At 32.9% G+C, this 24,361-nt stretch overlaps 9 protein-coding genes across 9 annotated transcripts; 5 read left to right on the forward strand and 4 right to left on the reverse strand. All coding sequences in view use genetic code 12, as the record gives it.

The window, feature by feature from the left end:
* Positions 1-465: 465 nt before the first annotated feature.
* Positions 466-1,572, forward strand: CAALFM_C603380WA (uncharacterized protein; the record flags this gene model as incomplete). Its single annotated transcript, XM_714094.2, has 1 exon — positions 466-1,572. The coding sequence occupies one exon, from the start codon at positions 466-468 to the stop codon at positions 1,570-1,572; it is 1,107 nt and encodes a 368-aa protein (XP_719187.1).
* A 1,211-nt stretch (positions 1,573-2,783) lies between these two features.
* On the forward strand, positions 2,784-3,833 carry CAALFM_C603390WA (uncharacterized protein; the record flags this gene model as incomplete). The annotated part of the gene is made up of 2 exons (XM_019475467.1): positions 2,784-2,815; positions 2,936-3,833. 2 exons carry the CDS (start codon positions 2,784-2,786, stop codon positions 3,831-3,833), a joined length of 930 nt encoding a protein of 309 aa, XP_019331012.1.
* A 322-nt stretch (positions 3,834-4,155) lies between these two features.
* Positions 4,156-4,539, reverse strand: QCR7 (ubiquinol--cytochrome-c reductase subunit 7; the record flags this gene model as incomplete). Its single annotated transcript, XM_714096.1, has 1 exon — positions 4,156-4,539. One exon carries the CDS (start codon positions 4,537-4,539, stop codon positions 4,156-4,158), a length of 384 nt encoding a protein of 127 aa, XP_719189.1.
* A 256-nt stretch (positions 4,540-4,795) lies between these two features.
* APA2 (bifunctional AP-4-A phosphorylase/ADP sulfurylase) lies at positions 4,796-5,896 on the reverse strand (the record flags this gene model as incomplete). The annotated part of the gene is made up of 1 exon (XM_714097.1): positions 4,796-5,896. One exon carries the CDS (start codon positions 5,894-5,896, stop codon positions 4,796-4,798), a length of 1,101 nt encoding a protein of 366 aa, XP_719190.1.
* A 254-nt stretch (positions 5,897-6,150) lies between these two features.
* Positions 6,151-8,349, forward strand: CAALFM_C603420WA (uncharacterized protein; the record flags this gene model as incomplete). Its single annotated transcript, XM_714098.2, has 1 exon — positions 6,151-8,349. One exon carries the CDS (start codon positions 6,151-6,153, stop codon positions 8,347-8,349), a length of 2,199 nt encoding a protein of 732 aa, XP_719191.2.
* A 123-nt stretch (positions 8,350-8,472) lies between these two features.
* CAALFM_C603430CA (uncharacterized protein) lies at positions 8,473-13,275 on the reverse strand (the record flags this gene model as incomplete). Its single annotated transcript, XM_712952.2, has 1 exon — positions 8,473-13,275. One exon carries the CDS (start codon positions 13,273-13,275, stop codon positions 8,473-8,475), a length of 4,803 nt encoding a protein of 1,600 aa, XP_718045.1.
* Positions 13,276-13,675: 400 nt separating this feature from the next.
* CAALFM_C603440WA (uncharacterized protein) lies at positions 13,676-15,982 on the forward strand (the record flags this gene model as incomplete). Its single annotated transcript, XM_712953.1, has 1 exon — positions 13,676-15,982. One exon carries the CDS (start codon positions 13,676-13,678, stop codon positions 15,980-15,982), a length of 2,307 nt encoding a protein of 768 aa, XP_718046.1.
* A 106-nt stretch (positions 15,983-16,088) lies between these two features.
* Positions 16,089-18,674, reverse strand: NAM2 (leucine--tRNA ligase; the record flags this gene model as incomplete). Its single annotated transcript, XM_712954.2, has 1 exon — positions 16,089-18,674. One exon carries the CDS (start codon positions 18,672-18,674, stop codon positions 16,089-16,091), a length of 2,586 nt encoding a protein of 861 aa, XP_718047.2.
* A 486-nt stretch (positions 18,675-19,160) lies between these two features.
* CAALFM_C603460WA (FG-nucleoporin) lies at positions 19,161-22,646 on the forward strand (the record flags this gene model as incomplete). The annotated part of the gene is made up of 1 exon (XM_712956.2): positions 19,161-22,646. The coding sequence occupies one exon, from the start codon at positions 19,161-19,163 to the stop codon at positions 22,644-22,646; it is 3,486 nt and encodes a 1,161-aa protein (XP_718049.2).
* Positions 22,647-24,361: the final 1,715 nt, after the last annotated feature.

Here is a 24,361-nt window from a genome sequence, read left to right on the forward strand (position 1 = left end):
AGAACAATTTGTTGGTTGATTTTGCCATTTTACACAAACTGAACATACAGAAATATAAAAGGTAGTGTATATTGGTATAATTGGCTTTTTTTTTTGCTCACACATTTTGTCTCTTTCTCTTTCACTCCTTTTTTTCCCCCCYCCCCCCCATCGTGAATTCTTTTAATTGAAAAAATTTTTTTACTCTTTTTTTTTTTCCAAATATTGCTTTACCCTTTCCTTATAAATAAGAAAATCTATTTCATCGATTAACATCCACCTTAAAATCACAACATATAACTTTCTTATCCCCTGAACATCAATCAATCAATCAATTCATCTTTATAAATTTTAATTAAATCAACTCCAATCCATTTAATTAAATCATTCACATCTACACGTACACACATACACATCACCGCCTCCCCTGCTCCCCTGCTCCCCTTTTTTTTTATAAAAAACGACACCTTTATTCACTCCAATATCATGACTGAATCTTTATTTGATACCAATTTCACTTCAGAAAACGAATCTAAACCTGAACCAACTCAACAACAACAACAACAATCAACTCAACAAACATCTCAACAACAACAACAACAACAGCCATCGTCTTCTACATTAACAACATCTATTGTTGATCAATCTTCAACTTTACCTTCATTACAAGATAAATCCAATATTGATGCCTTGATCAATTATCGAGTATTAGTTTCCGCCAAAGAAGCAGGATGTCTTATTGGTACTAATGGACAAGTTATTGATTCAATTAGAAATGAAACCAATACTAAAGCCGGGATTTCTCGATTAATTCCTGGTAGTCATGAACGAATTTTAACTGTTCTGGGGAAATTAGATGATTGTGCTAAAGCATTAAGTTATTTTGCTCAAGCTTTAATTAATGCTAATATTGAAAGTTATAATTATTTCCCCCTTAAACAATTATCATCAACTCCAAATACTGAAGAAACAACAATTTTAAGATTATTAATCCCCAATTCTCAAATGGGGACTTTAATTGGTTCTAAAGGTGCTAGAATACAACAATTACAAAATAATTTTAATATTTCTATGATTGCTTCAAAATCATTTTTACCAGGTTCAAATGAAAGATTAGTTGAATTACAAGGTACTGTTGATGATTTATATGATAGTTTAAGAATAATTTCAAGATGTCTTATTGAAGATTTTTCTTCAATTGTTGGTACCACTTATTATGTTCCTCGTGGTAACACCTACAACAATAATCATAGCCATAGCCATAGCCACAACAACACCAACAACACCAACATCAATAACAATAACAACAATAATAATAATACACACGGTAGTGGCGGTAATAAAACCACTGATACTATATCTTTTCCTAATGATATAGTTGGAGCATTAATAGGGAAAAGAGGTAGTCGTATTGATGGAGTTAGAAAAGTTAGTGGTGCTATGATTGCTATTAGTGAAGCAATCGAAGGTGAAAATGAACGAGTTTTCACTATTACAGGATCATCTCATGCTGTAGATAAAGCTAAACAAATGATTTATCAAAATTTTAAAAGAGAAGAAGAAAGAAGAAAAAATGAAGAATCAAGAGTATAAAAAAATTAGGGAGAGAGGTATCATTCACCACTTTTAAACAAAAAAAAACAAAAAATTTTTTATTGATTCTTGATCTTTGTATGTGTATTTTAGTTTATTAATAGTAATAGTAGTAGTAATAGTAATAGTAATAATATTAATCTATTAAATTTTCGTGTGAGTTTTGTTTTTGACCATTGTGGCAATATTTATGAGAATGGAATCTAATCTGGAATGTTATAACTGAGTCTAATTATTGATGATGTTGTCGTTGTCGTTGTCGTTGTCGTTGGAATTTTTGAAGTTGTTGGTAATCAATTAAGTGATATACTTGAATCATTGAGTTACTGGCTGCAATGTCTCATTTGGAGTATTTCTGGGCAATTGATTATGTTGTTAAAACAAAAAGAAGACAAATTATTATAATTGGGTTAGTATTGATCCACGATGAAACAAAAGAAAATTAAATTTAAGATCTAAAAGTTGAAGAAAAAAATGGGTTCCAAGTCATTATAATATTGTATCTATAGTTGAGTATTTTTGATTAACATGGGGGAGGTTTTTTATAAGTAATGAAAATAATGATATTTTGACAAATATTGTATATAAACGTTGAAATAAATTGAAGTAAAAAATTTGCACCCAAAATAACTCCCAAAACTGATTGAAAAAGTAGCCCCCCCCCCTCCTTTCCCTTTTCCTTGATATAGACTCTTCTAATAAACCAAAGTAAAGCAGTTTACTGTCCTGAATTTGCTATTCAGCTGTCAAAAGTGTAGCTTGACTTACTATTAATTGATAGAAACTCATCTACTATTCCCAGAGGATATATATTGGTTGTTTGTTTGTTAGTCACCGGAGTATAAGGTATTGGTCAACCGGAGAAGATCGGAGAAAAGAGGAAAGGCCCTCTTTTGTTGTTGTTTCGGCCGCATAGTAATGTGTGTGTATGAAGGATAAATCGCGCCGTAACAGGCCGGAGGAACATCAAACACAATTAAGGCTTACTCACTCTCACTCTCACTCCACTCACTATAATTATTTTTGCTTTGAAAAAAAAAAAAAATTTATAATGATGAAATCTTTGCGATGTATAATCTCTCCCCTCCCTCTTTCTCTCTCTCTCATTTGAAGATTACATTTAAAGAGTCTATTAATAGACCACAACCATTACATTTCTTAAAGATACTCATTTAAAATAAACTAAAAGCTATCAATTGCAAAACAAAACCATGTCAAAACCTCAAACTAAAATACAATATCCGTATGTAAATCACCGGATACTCATTTCTTCTTTTTTTTTCAGATCATAAAAAGAGAAGAACCCCCTTTTTTTATAAATCATCAGTTTTTTTTTTTTTTTACTAACCTTATTGAAATCCAGATTTTGGTATGGAGGAGCAGCAAGTATGGCAGCATGTTTAGTGACTCATCCATTAGATTTAGCCAAAGTTCGATTACAAACCGCTACTAAACCTGGCCAATCATTATTATCGATGATTTATCAAATCATTACTAAAGAAGGGGTTTTCAAAATATATTCAGGATTAACCGCTTCATTATTACGTCAAGCAACTTATTCAACGACTAGATTTGGGATATATGAATTTTTAAAAGAACAATACATGGAATCAATAGCAACAACTGGAGGCACAGAACAAAAAAAACCTTCAACGGCAGTATTATTACCTATGTCAATGATTGCTGGAGCATTAGGTGGATTAGTAGGAAATCCATCTGATGTAGTCAATATTCGAATGCAAAATGATTCAACATTACCAATTAATCAACGAAGAAATTATCGTAATGCCTTTGATGGAATTTATAAGATTTGTCAACAAGAAGGTATAAATTCATTATTTAGAGGATTAACGCCAAATTTAATTAGAGGTGTATTAATGACAGCTTCACAAGTTGTTACTTATGATATTGCTAAATCAATATTAGTTGATCATATTCATATGGATCCTTCGAAAAAATCAACTCATTTTAGTGCTTCTTTAATTGCTGGATTAGTGGCTACTACAGTTTGTTCACCTGCTGATGTTGTTAAAACTAGAATCATGAATAGTAAAGGAAGTACTGGTGGTGGTAGTGGTGGTGATGGTGTTAATGGGAATGCAATTCTGATATTAAAGAATGCTGTGAAACATGAAGGTATTGGATTTATGTTTAGAGGTTGGTTACCTTCATTTATTAGATTGGGACCTCATACAATTGTAACGTTTTTAGTATTGGAACAATTAAGAAAATTTAAATTAGGAATGAGTCGATCAGATTAAAAACAAAGATATTTGATAGATAGATATATAGATATAGATAAACAAAAAGAATAGTGCTTTTGTTCAAGTATAACATTATTTTTTTATAGAGATATTTAATAGACTTAGATTATAATATGTGTTTCTTCTTTTTGACAATCTCTTTTTGTAAATTGTTTTATATTGACATTACGAATATATTTAAAAGAAAACTAACAAAAATAAATATAACTTTCATAAGAATATTTATTATTCATTCTTTAAACTTGTCTCCTGCTTTCTTGTTTCCTATTTCAATGTTTGACCTTCTCATCTTCTTCCTCCTCCTCCTCCTCTTACTTACTTACGCTTTAACTTCAATATTATCTAATTCAGCTTTTTCAAAAGCTTCCTTTTCAGCTTCTAAAATATAAGGAATCAAATAATTATCATCTTCTTCAGGTTTAACAGCTTTTTCAGCTGGTAATAATTGATGAGATAAAGCTAATTGATGAGCAGTAAGAATTCTAAAATTTCTTGAATAATTTAATTCTGAAGGTAATCTTTTAATAGCAGTTTGCATAATTGGGGTTTCTTCAAGAAGTAAATCATTGAATTTTAATCCCATTTCTCTATACCCTGCATAAGCAGTGAATTTTTGAGCAAGTGGTGTAATGATTTTTGATAATGTTGGTCTTGCTAAAATGAAATTAGCTGCCTTAACGACAGATGTCATAGATTGAACCATACTTGATATGTTTGTTGTTTGTTGTTTGCTAAAGAGACTTCTTCAAAGGATGTGTTGATTAATTGAAAATTTGTATTGTGAGAGAAAAGGAAGTAAAAAAAAAAACTTTTTGGTGTGTGACAATTATTTTTTCTGTTTATTTCTATTGGCTACAGAGTGTAGACTTCCTATTTAGGAAGTATACTGTATACTCTATGCGCATTGGTCTAGTTTTTTAATTCTACTCTACTCTACTCTAAAAAACTACTTTCTTTTCTTAATAATCATATTCAGTAGTAGTTTTATGACTACTATTAGGTAAACCAACATCTTTTAATATTTGTAATGGCCCAACTGATTTAACTAAATCAAATAATTCTTGATTTTTACATAAAATCAATCCTTGGAATCCACATGAATTAATCCCTAATTTATCTTTATCTTCATTTTCATCTTTATTTTCATCACCACCATATTTCCCTTTAGATCTAGGAATCATTAACATATAATTCAATGTCATAATAAAATTATATGATATATGGGTTTGTTCAGTTTCTCTTAATTCAGTTAATGTTTTTTGTAAAATTGAACTAAATAAATTAGGCAATTCCTCTTCATCAACCACATCATCAGCAACTATAGGGATGAAAAAATGAGCAAATGGTAAATCTTTATTTTGTTTTGGTTCAATCTTTTGTGGTTCTTGTTGTTGTTCATCGTCCTCTTTGTTTTGGAAAAGAGTTTCAGCATATGGTTTGAATTGTTCACGTGATGGTAATGTCATGAATTGAATGTGTTTATGAGGTTGAGATGCTCCACTTTCTGGTCCACAATTATAAAATGCAAACCAATTTTCGGTGTTTTGATCCAGGTTTTGATTTTGATTTTGATTTTGATTTTGATTTTTCAATGCTTGTAAAATTTTATAAGTAGCCATTAATTCCGATGGTGATAATGGAGTATTTTGTGATTTAAATTCTTTAGTAATTAACATGAAATGTCGAGGAACTACAGGGAATTTATTAAAAACAATTTTAAATTCATCATCATTATAATTATCAACAATAGTTAATTCTGGTTCTGGTTTAAGAAATGGATTCAGATTTTGACTTGATTCAATTTTGGGTTTAGTGCCAATTTCAGGACGATGCATTAATGATTTTAATAATGTCAATTGAACATCAATTGTAGTGGTAGTGGTAGTGGTAGTGGCAGTAGTATTAGATTGGTTATCATTTTCATCAGTGATGGCAATTTTTTCAATTTCATTGATTGCTGAATCACCATTGAATAAAATATGCTCACCTTTAATAGCAGAATCATATTTGTTTGATAATTTTAAATAAAAATCATCCAGTAATTGATATTTAGATGCCATAATTTCCAAATGTGTTTAATGTAATTGTTAAATGAATGGGTGGATATACAAGAAAATGAAAATTGCAAAAAAAAGAGAATACCATTGGAAAGTTTTTCTCGTTGAATTTGGTGATGTCAAATTTTTTATTTAGTGTGTGTGCGTGTGTGTGTGCGTGTGTGCAACAAAACACACAAACAAAATATAAACAACACTACCAAATATAAACAAACCTTCCCCCCCCCTCCCCCTCCCAATTCATTATCAATTCAAATATGTCATCTAATGAAGAAATAATAAATTTATTAGGTAGATTGAACCAAAACAAAAACAAAAACAAAACAGATGATGATAGTGCTGATAATGAAACAACATTGAATCAACTTGCAAATTTAACCAAAAATGGAATATCCGAACCATTAATTATGATTATTCTTGATAAAATTTTCAACGACACTTTAAAGATAACTGATAAAAATAAATTACTTGATGAATGTTTAATACCTAATCATGATTTATCAATTGATGTATTTTTCAAAATAATAAGTATAATTGGTGTTAGTCGAGTTTATTTTAAAGGTAATCGGAAATTCAAATCAAAACAATTATCTATCTCATTACAATTAAAACTACTTCAATGGATGATTGATAATTTTCAATTTTTAGAGAACACATTTTGTAAATCAGGTAGTATTGTTTTAACATTACTTGTGAAATCCTTAGATTATGAATTTTCAAGAGGTCCAATATCTCAATTAATAATTTTAGTATTAAATTCACTGGTACTGAAAAGTAATCAGATAATCACGTTTTATAATCAGGAAATTTATCATACTATCAATATCCTTAAATCAAATCATATACAAACAGTGGTCAATTTATATAATAAATTCCCGTTAGATATTTATTTAGAGGAATTATTAGCATACTTTAGAGTGATTAATCCTGATTTAGATTATATGATATATTCACCAGAAAATTTCCCATTATTGAATAAATTAAATTGTAATTTAAATCAAGTATACCGATGGAAAGATAGTGATGAGCTAACCGCAACTACTATTACTATTACCACCACCACCACCACCAAAAGCAACAAGAGACAGAAAACTACTATTACTAGCAAACCTGATACGTTAACTCATAATATTGAAGTATTAGACCAAATAAATAAAATCAATCCTTACAAATTGGTACGAACTGCATTTGATAACGAAAAGGAAGCACAATTACTTACGATATTATTTCAAACGGGGAATAATCGATTTATTAATAAAGTTGATAAATATATAGGTGCCATTTTAACAACTTTCACCAATCTGGAAAAAGAATTACAAAGTTTTTTACAACAAGTCTCCCATTTATATAAAATTAGTGATGGAACAATTATTTTACCCCTGATAGAAAATTTCATACTTGATAATAATAATAATAATTCATTACTGGTTGGGAAATTTTGTCAACAATTTGATTATCGTTCTAAATTGATAAAATATCTACATAATGTTGACCCTATGAGATTAGTAACAATGATTCATCACAACGCCTCAATTTTAAAACAAATCTATTATGACACCAATAATGGATCATACGAAACTAATAGTAATTTCAATTACGAATCATGTCATGACTATGTCAAGAATATACTATATTTATTAAATTTATGGATATTTGAAAACCAAGATGATATAATAATATCAAGAATAAACCTATTGCTTCCTGAATTATATAAATTTATTAAATATTGTAAACATATACAAGAACAATTGACCAATCAAGTGGTTGAATTCTTTATAAATTTACCATCTTCATTATTCAATCAATTGGAACTTAAAACAATAATAATCCCAAGATCGTTAACATATTCATGTTTATTAAGTTGTGACCCCCTAGTGGTATCTAATATTACTCAACATATATCAAATTGTAAATCTCATGATTATACAAATTCAACTCATTATCGAGATTTACAAAATTCTTATATTATGGATACAATTAATTTCTTATGGAAAGAACGATTTTTAAAACAAGATACAAATTTAACTAATATTAGTTCAAATAAAGGATTTTTTTTACATCCTGATTTTGAAAATAAATTAAATTCATTACATACTTTTGATTGTTCTTATTATTTATCTTCTTCACCTTCAACTATTGGAGAATTTTTTTATAATCCAGCTTTTTCATATATCGTGACAAAAATCATTTGGGATATTGAAGATAATCATAATGGTATTAATACTAGACATGAAGGTCCTATATCAAGAGAAAGTTTAATACGATTAAGAAATGATAGTGATAAAATTTGGTTATCATTATCATTTGATGAATTGAAATTGTCAATACTTCAAAATTTGGAAATTAAAAAATTTAATGGTATTGCTGATTTATTATTTAATTCTTTGAAAAGTTTAGCTGATAAAAGAAGTCTTGATAAAAACAATGAATCTACAAATAGTAGTAGTAGTAGTTAATTTAAAAATAAATAAATCATTATTTAATAATAATATAGTAGTAGTAGTTAATTTAAAAATAAATAAATCATTATTTAATAATAATATAATGTGAGGTGTGGTTTTCCGTTTTTTTTTTTTTTTTCAATCTTCAGAAACAATACTATTACTATAATTTCCTAAAGAAAATTCAGCTTTTTGACCAATTGATGCATAATTATAATCATCATTAAGTTTTAATGTTTCTCTATTATCACTGAAAACATCACCTTGATCATCATTATCATCATAATAAGATAATGCTGGATTCTTTAATCCAGTAATTGGATCATCTCTAGTAACAATATCAATTTCTTCCACTAATTTAATCATACTATTTTCCCCATAATTAACTCCATATGATGCACTAATTGGAATAACTCCTTGAACCCAAGCATCAACAATTCTTGCTCGTTGTTTAGTACCTAATCTTGATATAGGGAATTCACCCTTTTTAATAAAGGCAACAATATCAATCACTAAATGATGTTTACTTAAAATGGTATTAATGATTAAAGGTACCAATGAAGCAAAATATTTTGTCCGTTTGGATTCACAAACAACAATAGTATAATCACCACATTTAAATATACAGGATCCATTTCGATAAATATCTGAATGACATGATTCAATAGTGTTTTCAATATCAATAGGAAAATGATGTAATCCCATAACTTCAAATGTATCAGCAATTTTTCCCAAAACAAAAAGTGGTTGGAATGTTGTAATTTCTCCATCAGCCTCGCCACCGCCACCGCCACCGCCACTGGCACCACCATTGCTGTTGCTACTTTTATTCTTGGTGATTGAAACATTATACAAAAATCCTAAATCACCAGTTCTTAAATATGTAACATCAGGATTACCATCAGCAATAACACCTCTAAACTGAGTTTGAGCAAAATGATCCACGGGTCCCTTTGGTCCGTTAGTAAAAGCAGTAAGGTTGGCTTCAGAACATACCCAAATTTCTCCAAATTCTCCTTCTTTACATATTTTCCTTGTTTCTGGATTAACAATGGCAATTTCGGTACAAACAGGTACCATACCAGAATCCTGAATATGTAATGCATTAGGAACTTCAGCTTGATTCACCACTGATACATAACCTTGTCGAAGAGCAATAGGATCTAAATAAAGATCAACCGGTGCCACCGTCATATACGACCTTGAAGAAATCATTGGGTTGAAATAATGATTATAAACCGTTGACATTGACGCTGCACTAAGTTTGGTGGACAGGAACACTTTAGCAATTTTTCTTAATAAATCAATTTCAACTCTATTTTCAGTACTAATCATCATATTTTTCAAATTCGATAAATTGAACCCCTTGGGGGTGAATTTAATGGCAGCATATTTAAGCATTTGTTCAGTAACAAATACATCCTTCACTTTGTGTCTAGCAAGTAATAAAAAGAATGATAATGGATTTTCAGCGTAATTGACTGGTGAACTTAAATAAGTGGTTGTACCCAAAAACACACCCAATAAACAAGCTTGTAAAAACCCAATCCCAGAAGTATGTCTAACACAACCTATAATTGCTGATTGAGAACTTAAATTACAAGTTTCTTTGAATACTTTACACACCCCAATAATGTTTTTATTACTCAAAGTTGCCCCCACTCTATAATGATCAGAAGTGAAATTTAACCATACTAAAGCGGTAGTGTTTTCATCACGGAAATTCACTTCTGCTTGATAACTAGCAATCTTTGAATTTAATGACGCCATATTAGAAACTTTAGTTAATTTAACGGTATTTTTAATTTTCAAAGATTTCACTCGTTTATGAGTAATTTTTTTTAATGAATCAGCTATAGGCCCATTTTTCAAAAATTTCTCGACTTCATCATTAACTAAGATTTCTGATATATCAAAATCTCTAATGACACCAACAAATGCTGGGAAATCTTCACCAATTCTATTGGAATCAAAGGGTAACATCGGAACAGCAATGATTCCACACATTAAACATGCATATACCGCAATGACAAATTCTTCTGATAATGAATACATTAATATAACATATTGTCCTGCCTTAATATTGGCTTTTTCAATTAAATATTGACATACAGCATAAGCACGATTCTCTAATTTCTTCCAAGTTAATGGTTTACTTTTCGAATTGTTGTCAACATTTTGAAATGCAATGGAATCACCAGATTTAGCTACTCTAAATTTCAAAATATCAACAATGGTTTTGAAATCAGTCAAGGGAGCGCCAGTTTTATCATTAATTGATTTTTCACGATAATCAATTGTAGAATATTGATCTGGGAAATTGGCAAGTGCTTTAGATCTTAATTCGGAAACATACGGAGACCAAATCCCACCAATTACATCTTCACCATGCGGGATCATACTAATGGATTTTCTAATGAAAAACTTTACAAAATCAGCTTTCAATGAACCTTCAAGAAATTTCTTTTTGCACAACATATTGGCGATTTCTCTACCACCACTTCTTAGTAATTTCGGCAAGGTATCACAATCGACAACCACAACACAATATAATCTCAAAAAATGTCTTTTGTATAATGTATCAAAACATTTTTGAGCAATAGCATTCAAGACGGGTTCATTAAGTGGTACTCCACTAACATGGACAGATTCACTCGCCTTGGCATTACCTCCTTCAGCACCAGCAGTTTCGTCGGCAACTTGTTTCCGAATAACTTCAGCTTCAACAATAGCTACTGGTAAATATTCATTACCAATGAAAATATCGAAAATCGTACAATCATAAATTTGTTTAACTTCTGATGCCAATGTTGCAAGCAAATGAGAAGAATAATGATACCTGGAGCCATTACCTATAACAAGATCACGATGTAGTTTTTGATACAATGCTTGATCAATCCAACTCACTCTTTGTCTGATTCTATCTTCATACAATCCGAGAACATAAACTTTCCCATTAAAAGTGAACCCCAATAAGCCTGTTCTCAAAAAATCCATATCCAATTGTCCATTTGATCCACGACATTTGGCATGGAAAATCAGCTTCGATTCCTTACGTAAACCATAAAATCCACCGGAAAGACATGGACTATCAATCCAGATTTCTCCTAATTCGTCTTTATTGGCAAGTACTGACAGTTCTGGGTTTACCACTGCTAACGTTGCATCCGGTAAAGGATACCCAAAAGCGTCAACACGTAAAAGATCATGACCAATATCGTCATTAGCAGAAGGATTGATCTCAACAATCTTGACAATGTTTCTTGATAAAGCTTCCTTATCAATTAAAACTGAAGATAAATCATTCGAGTCATCATCTTTCATGCTCATACCCAATTTCTCTTTACCACCAATCCAATCTCGAAGAGAGATGACCATACCCCCATACTCACTCAAGGTTAACATGGGGATAATAGCATTTTCCGGATGTTGACACCCCAAGGGACGCAAATATCTTTCTGCTAAAATTTCCATAAATTCTCCATCTATTGTAAGGGCATTCACCAACGCCCATTTCACTGACGATAAATCCACTCGTTGGGTTTTGGAAAAATATCTTGTGGCACTGGGTGATTGTTGGTAGTCATAAGTGACTCTTTTCAACCCAAAGTAATCGGCCAATAATAAAGAAGCTCTCCATTTAGAAATCAAATTTGCATATAACCCTTGTATTTCCATAACTTTTTGAGGTGCCCATATATGTACATTACCAGAATATACTGTGAATAAAACCCCCAATATTATACCAATGGAAAACCGAATATCCAAAGTAGCCAACACCACTTTTTTATCTGCACGATATTGTTTATAACTTCTCTGAAGACCACCACCAGAGTTTGGTAATGACAGAAGAGCCAAATCAAGACAATGCATCTGATGAAAAATAGTTCGATGACTTAAGGCAATTCCTCTCAACTCACCCACGGGAGATCGTGAGAACTCGACATAGGCTAAATTGGTATTCTGTTCACTTGAGGTTTTGTTGTCCTTCTTTAACTTTTGTTGTTTGGCATTCCAGTGCGACACTTCGGATTTTCTAGCGGATCCTAAATCCGTTGTTCTCCATCTTAATAGTTTCGATGGCCAATTGATTCTCAGATTCTGAACACTTAATCTATCCAATTCTTTCGCCACGGTTTCCGAATAAAGTAATAATTTTGTTGATGTTAAATTGATGATATTCAAAACTTCCGTTAAAGAAATATCTTGATGGATTGGAATAGCTGTTACCCCAGCCATAAAACAACCAAAAAGGGCTACCACAAATTCAGTGACTTCTCCATCTTTATACAACAAGACAACACTGTCACTATTCTTCATAGTCAATTTATGTTGAATTTCATAGGCAACTTTGACAGCTTTCAAATATAATTTCTCCCAACTGATCGAACTAACTTCTTTGCCTTTTGCATCAAGCACTATAAATGCTAATTCTGATTTGTATGTATTCGCTCTATAGGTTAATATGTCGATCAAATTGTCGGGACTAATTTTCAGGAAATCTCCAGTTGACATCCTTGGATTTAAAGGCATCTGTAATTTTAAGGGATCCAAATTGAGCAAATCATCATTTTGCTTTTGATGTAACCGATTTATTGATTGCATAATTTCTTCTCTTCTATTGATAAAAGTCCATTGATCAATCACTTTGTTCACTAAGAAATCTTCATCTAATTTTTGTAACAATATTGCCATATCTGGTGGTATATCACCACCAACACCAGAAGTACCACCTATATCTGGAGTGATATTAGTTGACGGATCGGTTTCATTTAATTCACCAGTTATTAAAGTTCCTGTGGTTGGATTTAAACTTGCAGCAGATACTGATCTGTGCCTATTATTATGACGGTCTGAAGAGGATGAGCCATGATTGGAATTGGAACCTGATAAACTATTACCAGGCACCTTTAAATTAATATTATTATTTGAATGGGACATTAAAGAATTAGTTTGACATGTAATATAAAAGAAAAAAGAAAGAAAATCTTGAAAATATTTTAATAATCCATATAAGGATCAATGATTGAATAAGATTAACGAAAGATATTAAACAAGGAAGCTGTTATTCTATTAAGAATAGTTGAAGTTGAATAAGGGGTAAGTTTTGTCTAATATTAATTGGAATGAAACAGTTGAAACAAATTTTTCTTGTTGGTCTCTTGTTGTCTAACTTCTTTGGTGTGTGTGTGTCCCTGATTACAAAAACCAAATACAGCGTTGATTACATAATCACATCACACTATACCTAAAAATTTTTTTTTTTAACGTTTTCATTATTATATGTTACACAACTATTCTAAGATACCTTTCAATAGACAACACCGAATTCTGTGGGAATATGATACGACTAATAAGATGGAACAACGTACAAAGTTTAGTGTTTAAACGGTGCTTATTTGTGCCGAGCAACAGTCTTACCAATAAACGAAAGAGAAGAATACCTCCATCGAAACCCAGATCATCGAATAGGAAAGATGGAGATATCGAGCCATATAGAATGACTGATCAGAATCAGACACCAAATACCGGTTCTATAGCAAGATTACCTGCCGAGGTCAAGAAAGAATTAAAAGATCTTCGGAGTTTTACAAAAGTCATCGCACAACATCTAAAACCAGAACAGGAAAATGATTCATTAACATCGGCTGAAAAACCAGATACATCCCAATTACCTCCCATAGATATAGAAGAAGCCACTGATGATATTTTCGGAGAAATTTCAGGTACTAAAAAATTGTCGGCAAATGCAGTGCCACCACCACCTCCACCACCTGGCTTAGATATCCCCGATGAAATCAAAGAACGTTTAGGGTTATTATCAGAACTTTTAGTGCCAGCGAAAACCAGTAATAACAAGTTACCCGAGAAACAGGTGGAAAATAATTGGAAATTATTATTATCACAACTAGATCAAGCTGGAGGTTTATCTGGGTTATCTAAACGAAGTGTTTCTAAATTTTTCCTGAAAATCCCACCTAAAAACTTGAAAAACTTGATTCCTATGATTGAGAACATGTACAATAAAGCAGAAATGAGTATACCTCATCCAATATATTATATGTTTGTCCGTTCATTAACTTTAGGGGATAAAATCTCCGATTCTCAAATGCAATTGATTAACAAATATTTCCAAGAAATATCAAAACAAACAGATTTGAAAATTGACCATTATGAAACAATGATACTTGCATACGTGAAAAACAACCATATGGAGAAGATTGATGGAATTTTGGCACAGATGAAAAAGAAAAACATTGAAATTCTGAAAATGATTTATACATCCATAGTTAGGGGTTACATTTTTTATCAAAAAGATCACCAAAGGGCATTGGATACGTTTGATTCGATGAAATTCTTATCTCAGAAAACCCAACCAGACGAAAAAGTGTATACCGATGTTATAGTTTCCTGTGTTATGCATCGAGAGATTGAAAGAGCATTGGACTTGTATTACGAACTCAAAGATAAGGGTATGAATGTGAATCAGAATTTGCTCTCTACATTAGCTAAGGGATGTTCAAGACTGAAACAGTTTAAAACTCAAGCATGGAACTTTTTGTTTCAAGTTTATGATCATGGATGGGTTCCAAATTTGCAAACATATGAACATATGCTTTATATTGCTGCAAGAGATGGAGATGTCGAATTAACAAGAGTACTTTTTTATAAAATGCTTCAAACAAATTCAGTTACTATCCGAGCATTTAGATATTTGATTTTGTCCTATTCCAAATATGTCCCACCACATAAGAGAAAGGAAAAACATTTGATCTTATTAAATCATAAGGGTCAGTTGTTTAGACAGAATATTTTACAAGATGTTGATTTTAGTAAACCTGTACATGGATTCCCCTTCTTGCCATCTTCACATATCCCAGACTCGAAATTTGTTTTGGCTGAATCAAGTGCTATTTGGGCACATACAGTTATGAACAATCCATCCTTTTTAAGACAACAAACATTGGTTGCCTCATATGTATCTATTGCTCTTGAACTTGGCGATTTTACTGAATTTAAAGACCGATTCGACAGTGCCTCATATTTGAATACTGATGGAATACCAAAAGTAAGAGAAATAGAAATTATAGAACCCCGGCAAGATGAACCAACCGAAAAAGCAACCACTACCGAGGAACAAAATGCGCTGAGTGAGACTGACAACAACAGTTTAATCAGATCGCCAATTCTTAACCAACTTCAACAAAATATCAACGATAATCAATTTAAGGCACCGCGTGATTCATATCTTTATAATCTTGCCATTAAAGCAGCAGGTAAATTTAAGAATTATGGATTTGCACAGGAAATACTTCATGAAAGAGGACAATTTAGAAAATCTAATAGTTTTAAATTATTATCACCAAAGCAGCAAAATCAAGATGATTTCCAATTTGCTGGATATTTAGTGGAATGTTGGACAAATATGAATTTATTAGAGGATGCTTATGCAGTTGTATTACTGTCAGTGGATCGTTTCCCATGGAGTTGGCGTGAATTAGGTGTTCTCAATAATGCTGCTATGAAACTTGGTAGTTTGGAATTGGCAGAAGCTGTAAGAAAAGTGGCGCAAGTGACTCAAGTCAAACATCATGGAAAAATAAAACGACAGGATTTCAAAACCTACGTTATGAAACGTGGATACTAATACTACAAACATACTTGTAAATAGAATATAGATTTGTGTATATATACAAAAATTTAATTGATGTGGAGTTACGAATTATATACAAGTAGGTGGGTACTCCCAATCTCTATTTAAAGACTATACTTATCATACTAGGTTTTGCAATCACTTTTTTAACAGGACCAGTTATGAGATCATTGAACTTTTCAGCACCTGAGATTTGTTTCACGATTTCAGTTTCAGATTCTTTGGCAAATGATTTAGGTGCTTCCATTGTTCCTCTATGTTTACCATTTATAAATATATTATACATGGTCAAATTGGATTCAATAGGAACATCAGTTGGAAATTTTTCATAGAATATGGATTTTGGTGCTGGTTTTCCTTGGTTAAGGGCAAATCTTTCCCAACATTCTTCAGCAGTTGCAGGTGTAACTGGAGACATACAAATCAATAATTTTTGATAGCTATCGAAAATCAAATCTTGATTGTAAGTGTTGGTAGTTTTAATGGCTTCACTTATAGTATTTGTCATCTTCATCAAATCTGACACAATGGTATTGAGTGAAAACTTAACTTCAATAGAGGAAGCAATAGATTGAACGTAGCCTTGTATAGTATTATAAAGTTCGAGTTCTTGACTGTTGAATTCAATAGAATCATAGTGTACTTTGTTTAAGGTAACATTTTGGAAAGTCTGCAGTGAACCTGAAGCTTCAGTCTTGAATTGATCTTTTGGAATTTCAGTTATGGAATCACCCAATTGAATCACACGTCTCAACCATCTATCTGTACCGGAAATCTGTTCTTCTTGCCAATTGAGGGTGTCGGAAACTGGAGCCAGGAATAACAAATGGGCTCTGATGACATCAGCACCATACCTTTCAATAAATTCACCAGGATCAGCGCCATTATGCTTAGATTTTGACATTTTTTCAAAAGTAACTACAGGTGTCTTACCAGTGGTTTTGATAAGTGGATTGGCAGGATCAGTAAAATCAAGTTCGTCAGGTATTAAGAATTTCCCAGTTATAGGATCACTAAATGTTTTACCATGAACCATTCCTTGAGTGACTAACTTCTTGAAAGGTTCCTTGTGATGAGGCTCACCATCCCACAATCCACAATCACTAAGGAATTTAGCAATAAATCTAGAATACAATAAATGCAAAATTGCATGTTCAACGCCTCCCACATATAAGTCTACTGGCATTTGTTTACTGGCTTCAGGTCCAATAGGTAAATTTTCATTCTTTGAATCCAAGTATCGGAAAAAGTACCACGAGGAATCCATAAATGTATCCATTGTATCAGTTTCTCTTCTAGCATCTTTGCCACAAGATGGACATTTACAGTTGACAAATTCTTCAATATTCCCTAATGGGTTCCCCTTGCCAAAATTTTTACCCTTGACACCTGGCAACATTACGGGTAAATCTTTATCTGGGACTGCCACGGGTCCACAATCGTGACAATGAACAATTGGAATCGGGGCACCCCAGTATCTTTGTCTACTGATAAGCCAATCTCTGATTTTAAATTGTGTAGTATAATCACCTAATGAATGGGACTTTAAACAGTCAGTAATCATTTGGGTCGCTTTTTCAATTGTTTTACCCTTATATTCTCCAATATCATTCAATCCATGAGTTAATACTGATGAGTCCTCTAATGTGCCCTTTTTCAAAGTATATGGATAATCGTCTTTTGCATTTTGTTTTTTGGGAGTAATGATTTGAATTGCCGGTACACCCCTTGGACCATTCAATTTCCAAAAATCAAAATCTCTTTCATCATGTCCGGGACATCCCATAACTGCCCCATGTCCATAGTTCCCTAACACATATGGTGCAGTAAAAACTGGTATATCAAATGATTTCTTAATATTGTTATCAACATCGATTGGAATAGATGCCTTTATATTTTTCAACATGTAACCTGCTTTCGATGTTGGATCATCGATTGATTTGGCAGATTCAATAAATGCTGCTAATTCTTGATCTTCCCTTGCTGCTGCTTCCACGATGGGATGATTCAATGCCAATGCTACAAATTGCATACTAAATAATGTATCTGGACGAGAAGTGAATACCGTTACATGTTCTAACCCAGGGAAGTTCACTGGAATATTAATCTCAACCCCATTAGATTCGCCAATCCAATTCTTTTGCATAGTTTTAACTTTTTCGGGCCAATCAGGTAAGTTCTTCAAATCACGATTCAATTCTTTAGCGTATTTAGTGATTCCAATAAACCATTGTTCTAAATTCCGTTTTTCAACAATGGCTCCACTTCTCCATGATCTTCCTTCAGCATCTACTTGTTCATTAGCAAGGACGGTGTTATCAACAGGATCCCAGTTTATTTCTGCTGCTTTCCTATATGCCAATCCTCGTTCAAACAACATTAAGAATATCTTTTGAGTCCATTTATAATATTCTGGTGAACTGGTATTCACTTCACGTTGCCAATCGAAATCGGCTAAAAAAGTCTCCATTTGATTTTTCATTTTAGCAATATTTGTCTCAGTCCATTCTGAAGGATTGATATTTCTTTCTACAGCAGCATTTTCTGCAGGTAATCCAAAGGCATCCCATCCCATAGGATGAATAACATTAAAACCTTTGGATCGTTTATATCGTGCCACTACATCGCTGATGGTATATACTCGAAGATGACCAATATGAAGTACACCAGAAGGGTATGGGAACATTGCTAACGAGTAAAATTTTTCATTTGTTTCTGGTATTAGATGTTTTGTTGGATGTAGGGAACCAGTTGGTGATTGTGATTTCCATTTTGCTTTCCATTTTTCATCCAATTTAGAGAATTGGATTTTTTTAGCAATGGTAGAGGCCGTTGAATACCGTACTCGGTGAATTATTTCAACGTGTTTTATCATTCAAAACTAAGGAATTGAGGATGGGTGAAAGATAGAGTTGTCTATATAACAAGAGCGGTGATTTTAGATCTTACTTCTTGGTGTAAAAAGATCTCAAATGAAAAAAAAACCATTTGATCATTTTGCACTACTTTTTCATTGGAATAATCTTGTTGCTCAATTTTGTTAGCAGAAACAAAAAAAAGAAAAAAAAAAGGAGATCATCATCACCACCACCACAGTCCATCAATCTCATCTATTCATATCTTCCATCAATCCGCCACAAGTCAAGAAGTAATAGAAGCACCAAAACAATCAATGCCAGATAGAAAAAGATCATTAAGTCCAAATACCGAGACATCTTTTAATAACCAAAACTATAATCAAAACTCAAGTGAATCATCAAATAAATTATCCAATGGTTCTTTGAAGTTTAAACCTTCAACTACTGCAACGGCAAATGAATCCTACAAATCCAATCAGTCAACAACATACTCTCCACGTGGAAGAAAACAAGACCAAATCGATAATGATATAGATTTAGATGGACCATTATTAACTAACTTTGAATCATCTGACAAAAGAAAACGTTTGTCCATACAAGGGCACCCTCCAGCATCAGGAATACCACGATCATCAGTTTATAACTCAGAATCGTTGCCACAGAATAAATTACGATCATACCTGATAATATGTACCGATTTAAAGACTAGTGAAGAGGAATTGAACAATGATCTAGAAGTTCGAGTGACAACAAAAGACAATTATAACAGATCAATCGGAGTTAGTGATGTTGAGGATTCCTCAATGAGTCGTGATGTCTCACCATTTGTTAACTTGCCACATGCACCAAACTCTGATATTATTACTGGTGCAGCAAAGTACAATGATGAGTATGATGATGACAAAATTAGTGATAGGGGTAGTGTTGTATATAATGAAGGAGCACTAGTAGTGCAAAAGGAGTTTGGATCATTGTACCAAGATGAAGATGGAAATCTTATACGTCCTCCGTTTATCAATTTAGATCCTCGTGAAAGATATCAATTGTTACAGTTGAAGCGATCAATTGAATTATCTGAATCCTTACAGAAGCGGATAAAGTATATGATCAATCCCAATGAAACTAATGGTAAAAGAATTCCAGGAACCAATAAAGTGGAAATGTCAACTCAAACACATGATCTTAATTATTTGTCGACAAAATTAAACTTCAAGAAAAGATCACCTTCATTATCATTCGACCGAACTGAAGTGTCTCGACCTATTAAAAAACCAAAAAGAAAAGGATTTGCTATGAAGGAGTTTTTGTATGATGTTAACGAAGAAAAACCAGTTTCTTCAACATCTTCTTTGAATGGTGCTTTGGGTAGCATCACCAAACCAAAATTCAATTCTCAACCAAAAACACAAGACAAATCAATGACACAAATAATACCTCGTGAGGATGAGGAACCAAGTTTCAAAACTTTTGGCAACAAAACTGGTCGTGATCGTGAAACCTTTGGGGTCATTAATAATGCCAAATTAACATTAGATCCAGAATACTTGGAAAAGACTAGCTCGAGTTCTATATCGGATATAATAAAACTAAAAGAGCCAACCACTTTGGAAAGCTCCAAACCAAATAAACCAACGACTGGTCCATCTTCTGGGTTTAAGTTTGATATCAAGAAAAATGATTTTGAAAGTATTATTAATGATCGGAAACAAAACCAAGAAATATTGGCAAAATCTAAATTGGCTAATGAAACTGTTCCAGAGAATGTGAAGAGCACTGACCTGAACCAAAGTGCCAAACCTGGTTTATTTGGTTCTAAACCCGTACCATCACAAGAAGCTCCCAAAAAGAAAAGAAACTTATCTGATTCTGAGAGTGATGACAAACCACCAGTGCCTTCTTTTCTGTTTGGATCTGCTAATACCTCAAAGTCTGCCACTCCTTCACTTTTTGGTAACAAGGAAAAGAGCTCAACCACAACTTCATTGTTTAATATAACTAATCCGAAGTCTAATGAGGACAAAGATACAGCTACGACCACAAAACCTTTATTTGCCAAACTTTCAACTGAATCTGAAACCATTTTCGACAAGCCAAAGTTTACTTTTGGTGCACCAGCTTCTTCAAATAAACCAACTTTTAGTTTTGGTAAGACCCCAGATTCTGCTGAAAAAGAAGCAACACCTAATTCTAAACCAAGTCTATTTGGTGATGCCTTCAAAGCTTCTGACAAGACTGAGTCTTCTACCACATCTAAGCCGTCATTTTCTTTTGGGTTTAACAACGCTACAACTACGCCATTTTCATTGGGTGGTGGCGAGAAGAAAGATACTACACCTTCAAGTACACCTTTCACCTTAGGAAAAACTGACACCACTAAAGATGATACTAAACCAACAGAGACAACTTCATTATTTGGTGACAAATCCAAAAGCGGCTCTACAACGCCATTCACATTTGGACAAAAAGATGATAAGGCTGCTGGAGATTCAAAAGAAGAAGACAAACTGGCTTCAACAACTAAACCATCTAGTACAGGGTTTACCTTTGGAGCACCTGCTAAAACTACTGAAAGCAATGATGGATCTAAAGGAGAATCAAATAATGATGCTGCTTCAAGTACAACTGCAACAACAACATCGTCAACTCCCTTCAAGTTTGGTATTACTAATAAAGCAAGCACAGATGCAGAAGATAAAAAAACCGAAGAACCAGCCACTAAGAAATTTAATTTTGCAACTCCATCAACAGATAAACCTTCGACTCCATTCTCATTCCCAAGTGCCAATAGTAGCAGTACATCAAAACCAGCGTTCAGTTTAGGTGGTATTGGAACAACTGATAACAAAGAGAAGAAGGACACATCGAGTTCACCGTCTATTACACAATCCACAACTGCCCCTCCTCTTACATCATCCACATTTTCTTTCAATACTAAAAAACCAGACGCGCCAGCTACTACTGCCACAACCGATGCTGATGCTGCTAAGTCTCTGTCCAATTCTGGATTCAAATTTGCAGCAGGAGTGAACCCACCATCACAAACTACAAGCAATAAGCCACCATCAATATTCAACTTTGGTGCCGCATCACAACCATCAGCTACACCTGTGTTTGCAGGATTTGGACAACCTCCACAACCAGCCAATACTTCTGGCGGAGCGTTCGGTGGTAAGAGTTCGTTTGGTCAAGGTACAAATAATGCATTTGGTAATACTGGTGGAATATTTGGTAATAAGACTGCTGCAACACCAGGCGGTAATGTATTTGGTGGAATGAATAATCAAAGTTCTACTTCTACGCCAGCTACAACTAATGTTTTTGGCGGCCCAACTGCTGGTGCTGCAACAACAAATGTATTTGGAAGCCGTCCAACCACACCTGCATTCAACTTTGGTGGAGCAGCTACCACTACTGCAGCTCCTGCTGCTGCTGCTCCTAGTGGTTTTGGTGCAATTGTTAATAAACCACCACTGTTTAATTTCACTGGTAGTAAAGAGTCTACTCCTGATCCAGCTAGTGTATTTGGTCAACAGAATAGAAGTGGTACCTCTACACCTTTTAGTAGTGGTGGAGTTGGTGCTGGTGCTCCTGGTGTTGCTGGTAATGTTTTTGGACAACCAGGTCAACAACCAGGGATATTTGGTGGTACTACTAATAACAATTCATTCACATTTGGTGGTGCCCCTAGCGCGCCTGCTGCTTCTGGTGTTCCTGGTGTTCCCGGTGGAATGAATATGCCAGTGATAACTCCAGCTCCTAATCCTCGTAGAATTCTTCATCCTAGATCAAGAAGAAGATAAGTTAATGAGTAATGGCTACTTAATTATATAATTAGTTTTCGTGTATAAATGTCGAATATAAATCAACAGAAGTTAATTAATAACAATAAGATGAGAGAAAGATATATAAGTGTTGGTGGTGGACCATTTGAAAGAATCTACACTAAATTGTGGGGTGGGGAAGTGTGTGTGTACCAAAATCAAAGTCACATGGCCAATTGCTATATTGCTTCTGCTGGCACTTTTTTTTTTGGTTTCATTGATTGACAGACCCAACAACAGCAACTCCGCTAATGAACAAAAGCTAAAGAGCAACTGAAAAAAAAAAGGAACAATCTAATCTCTAATACCAAGCAACAATCGCTTATTTATGCAATGTTTTGATGTACAAGACATGTTTCTTTTTTTATCTCTAAATTTTGAATCATATCTATGTATAGAACACAGGGTTATTAAACACGAAATTATATCTACCTAGATATGTCAATTCAACGTATTCTCATTTTGCAATCATATCATATGTAAGCATAGGAGTTAACAAAATCATTTCAATAACACCTCGGACAAAAAAAATAAATAATTTTTCACTATTCGTATTAATTTCCAAATAGGGAAAGAACCAGATTGGTCCAAAGAGAAAAAGAAGAATTTATTTAGATTGTTAATAGATAGTTCCTAAACTTGCCTAATAAGGAAAGTACTAAATATTATGCAGTCTTACATCCACTCAAACTTGCAAAAAATCTAATGATTGGTCAAAACATGTAAAAAAGTGAAATAATCAAGGGTGGTTCTTTTGTAGTTTTTTTTTCCTAAAAAGTGGGGGAAAATGATACCGGACCTAAATTTTTAAAAGAGAGGGGGGCAGAGTTGTTGATAAGTGAAATTAATCTACACATTGAATTACAGCTAGGATAATAATAAAATAACAATTCAATGCACACATGACAGGTATTCACCAATATAATATAACTGAAACGGTTCCAAATGTGATTTATTTATGCTGCGTAGACCAAGTAAGAGAAATTGGAGGATATCTGTTAAGTTAATAGTAAAGCTAAGAGGTATGACATCAGTGTTCTGTTTTTTTTTTTTCAAGGTAAGGCGGAATGAGGGGACGAGAAAACTATCATTAAATAGTTGCAACTAATAACTCCGCTTTATACAGCAATCGTGAGAAGCACAAAAAGTACACGGGCAAAAGAAAACTATCAAGATATGAAACGTTTTAAACAATTGAATGTAGTAGTAGTACCAGCAACTAGTGAATACCAAACAACAACAAAATATGGTGGAACTGATTACATTGCCTCAGAACATGGTTAGAAATTATATCTACAACCTTAAACCCAGGATATGATAACGTTTAAATACAAACCCTTCCAATTAAGAAACCATAAAATAATAAAAAGAGAAAAGAAACGTTTTATAAATAACCAGAGCAATTAATCAAAGGTTATTAAACATATCGAGTGCTTGCTATAAAGATTGGTTAGTGGGTTAATGGATGATAGTGTTGATTGAAGGTTAATTTAATTTAGAGGGTGGGTAATTTGAAATGTGGAGAAAAATAAAATGTCAGTATCTATACTTGACTGCATATAAAGTTAATATAAGTTTGTGAAAAAAAAAAGAGTAATCAAGAAAATAGATTTTGCTGTATTAGGTAAATAGTTTGTTTCCTTTCAACTATTGTTTAGTAGTCAATGGTGATATACCAATCTATTACATTTCTT

This window comes from Candida albicans, chromosome 6 (assembly GCF_000182965.3).
Source record: "Candida albicans SC5314 chromosome 6, complete sequence".
NCBI lineage: Eukaryota > Fungi > Ascomycota > Pichiomycetes > Serinales > Debaryomycetaceae > Candida > Candida albicans.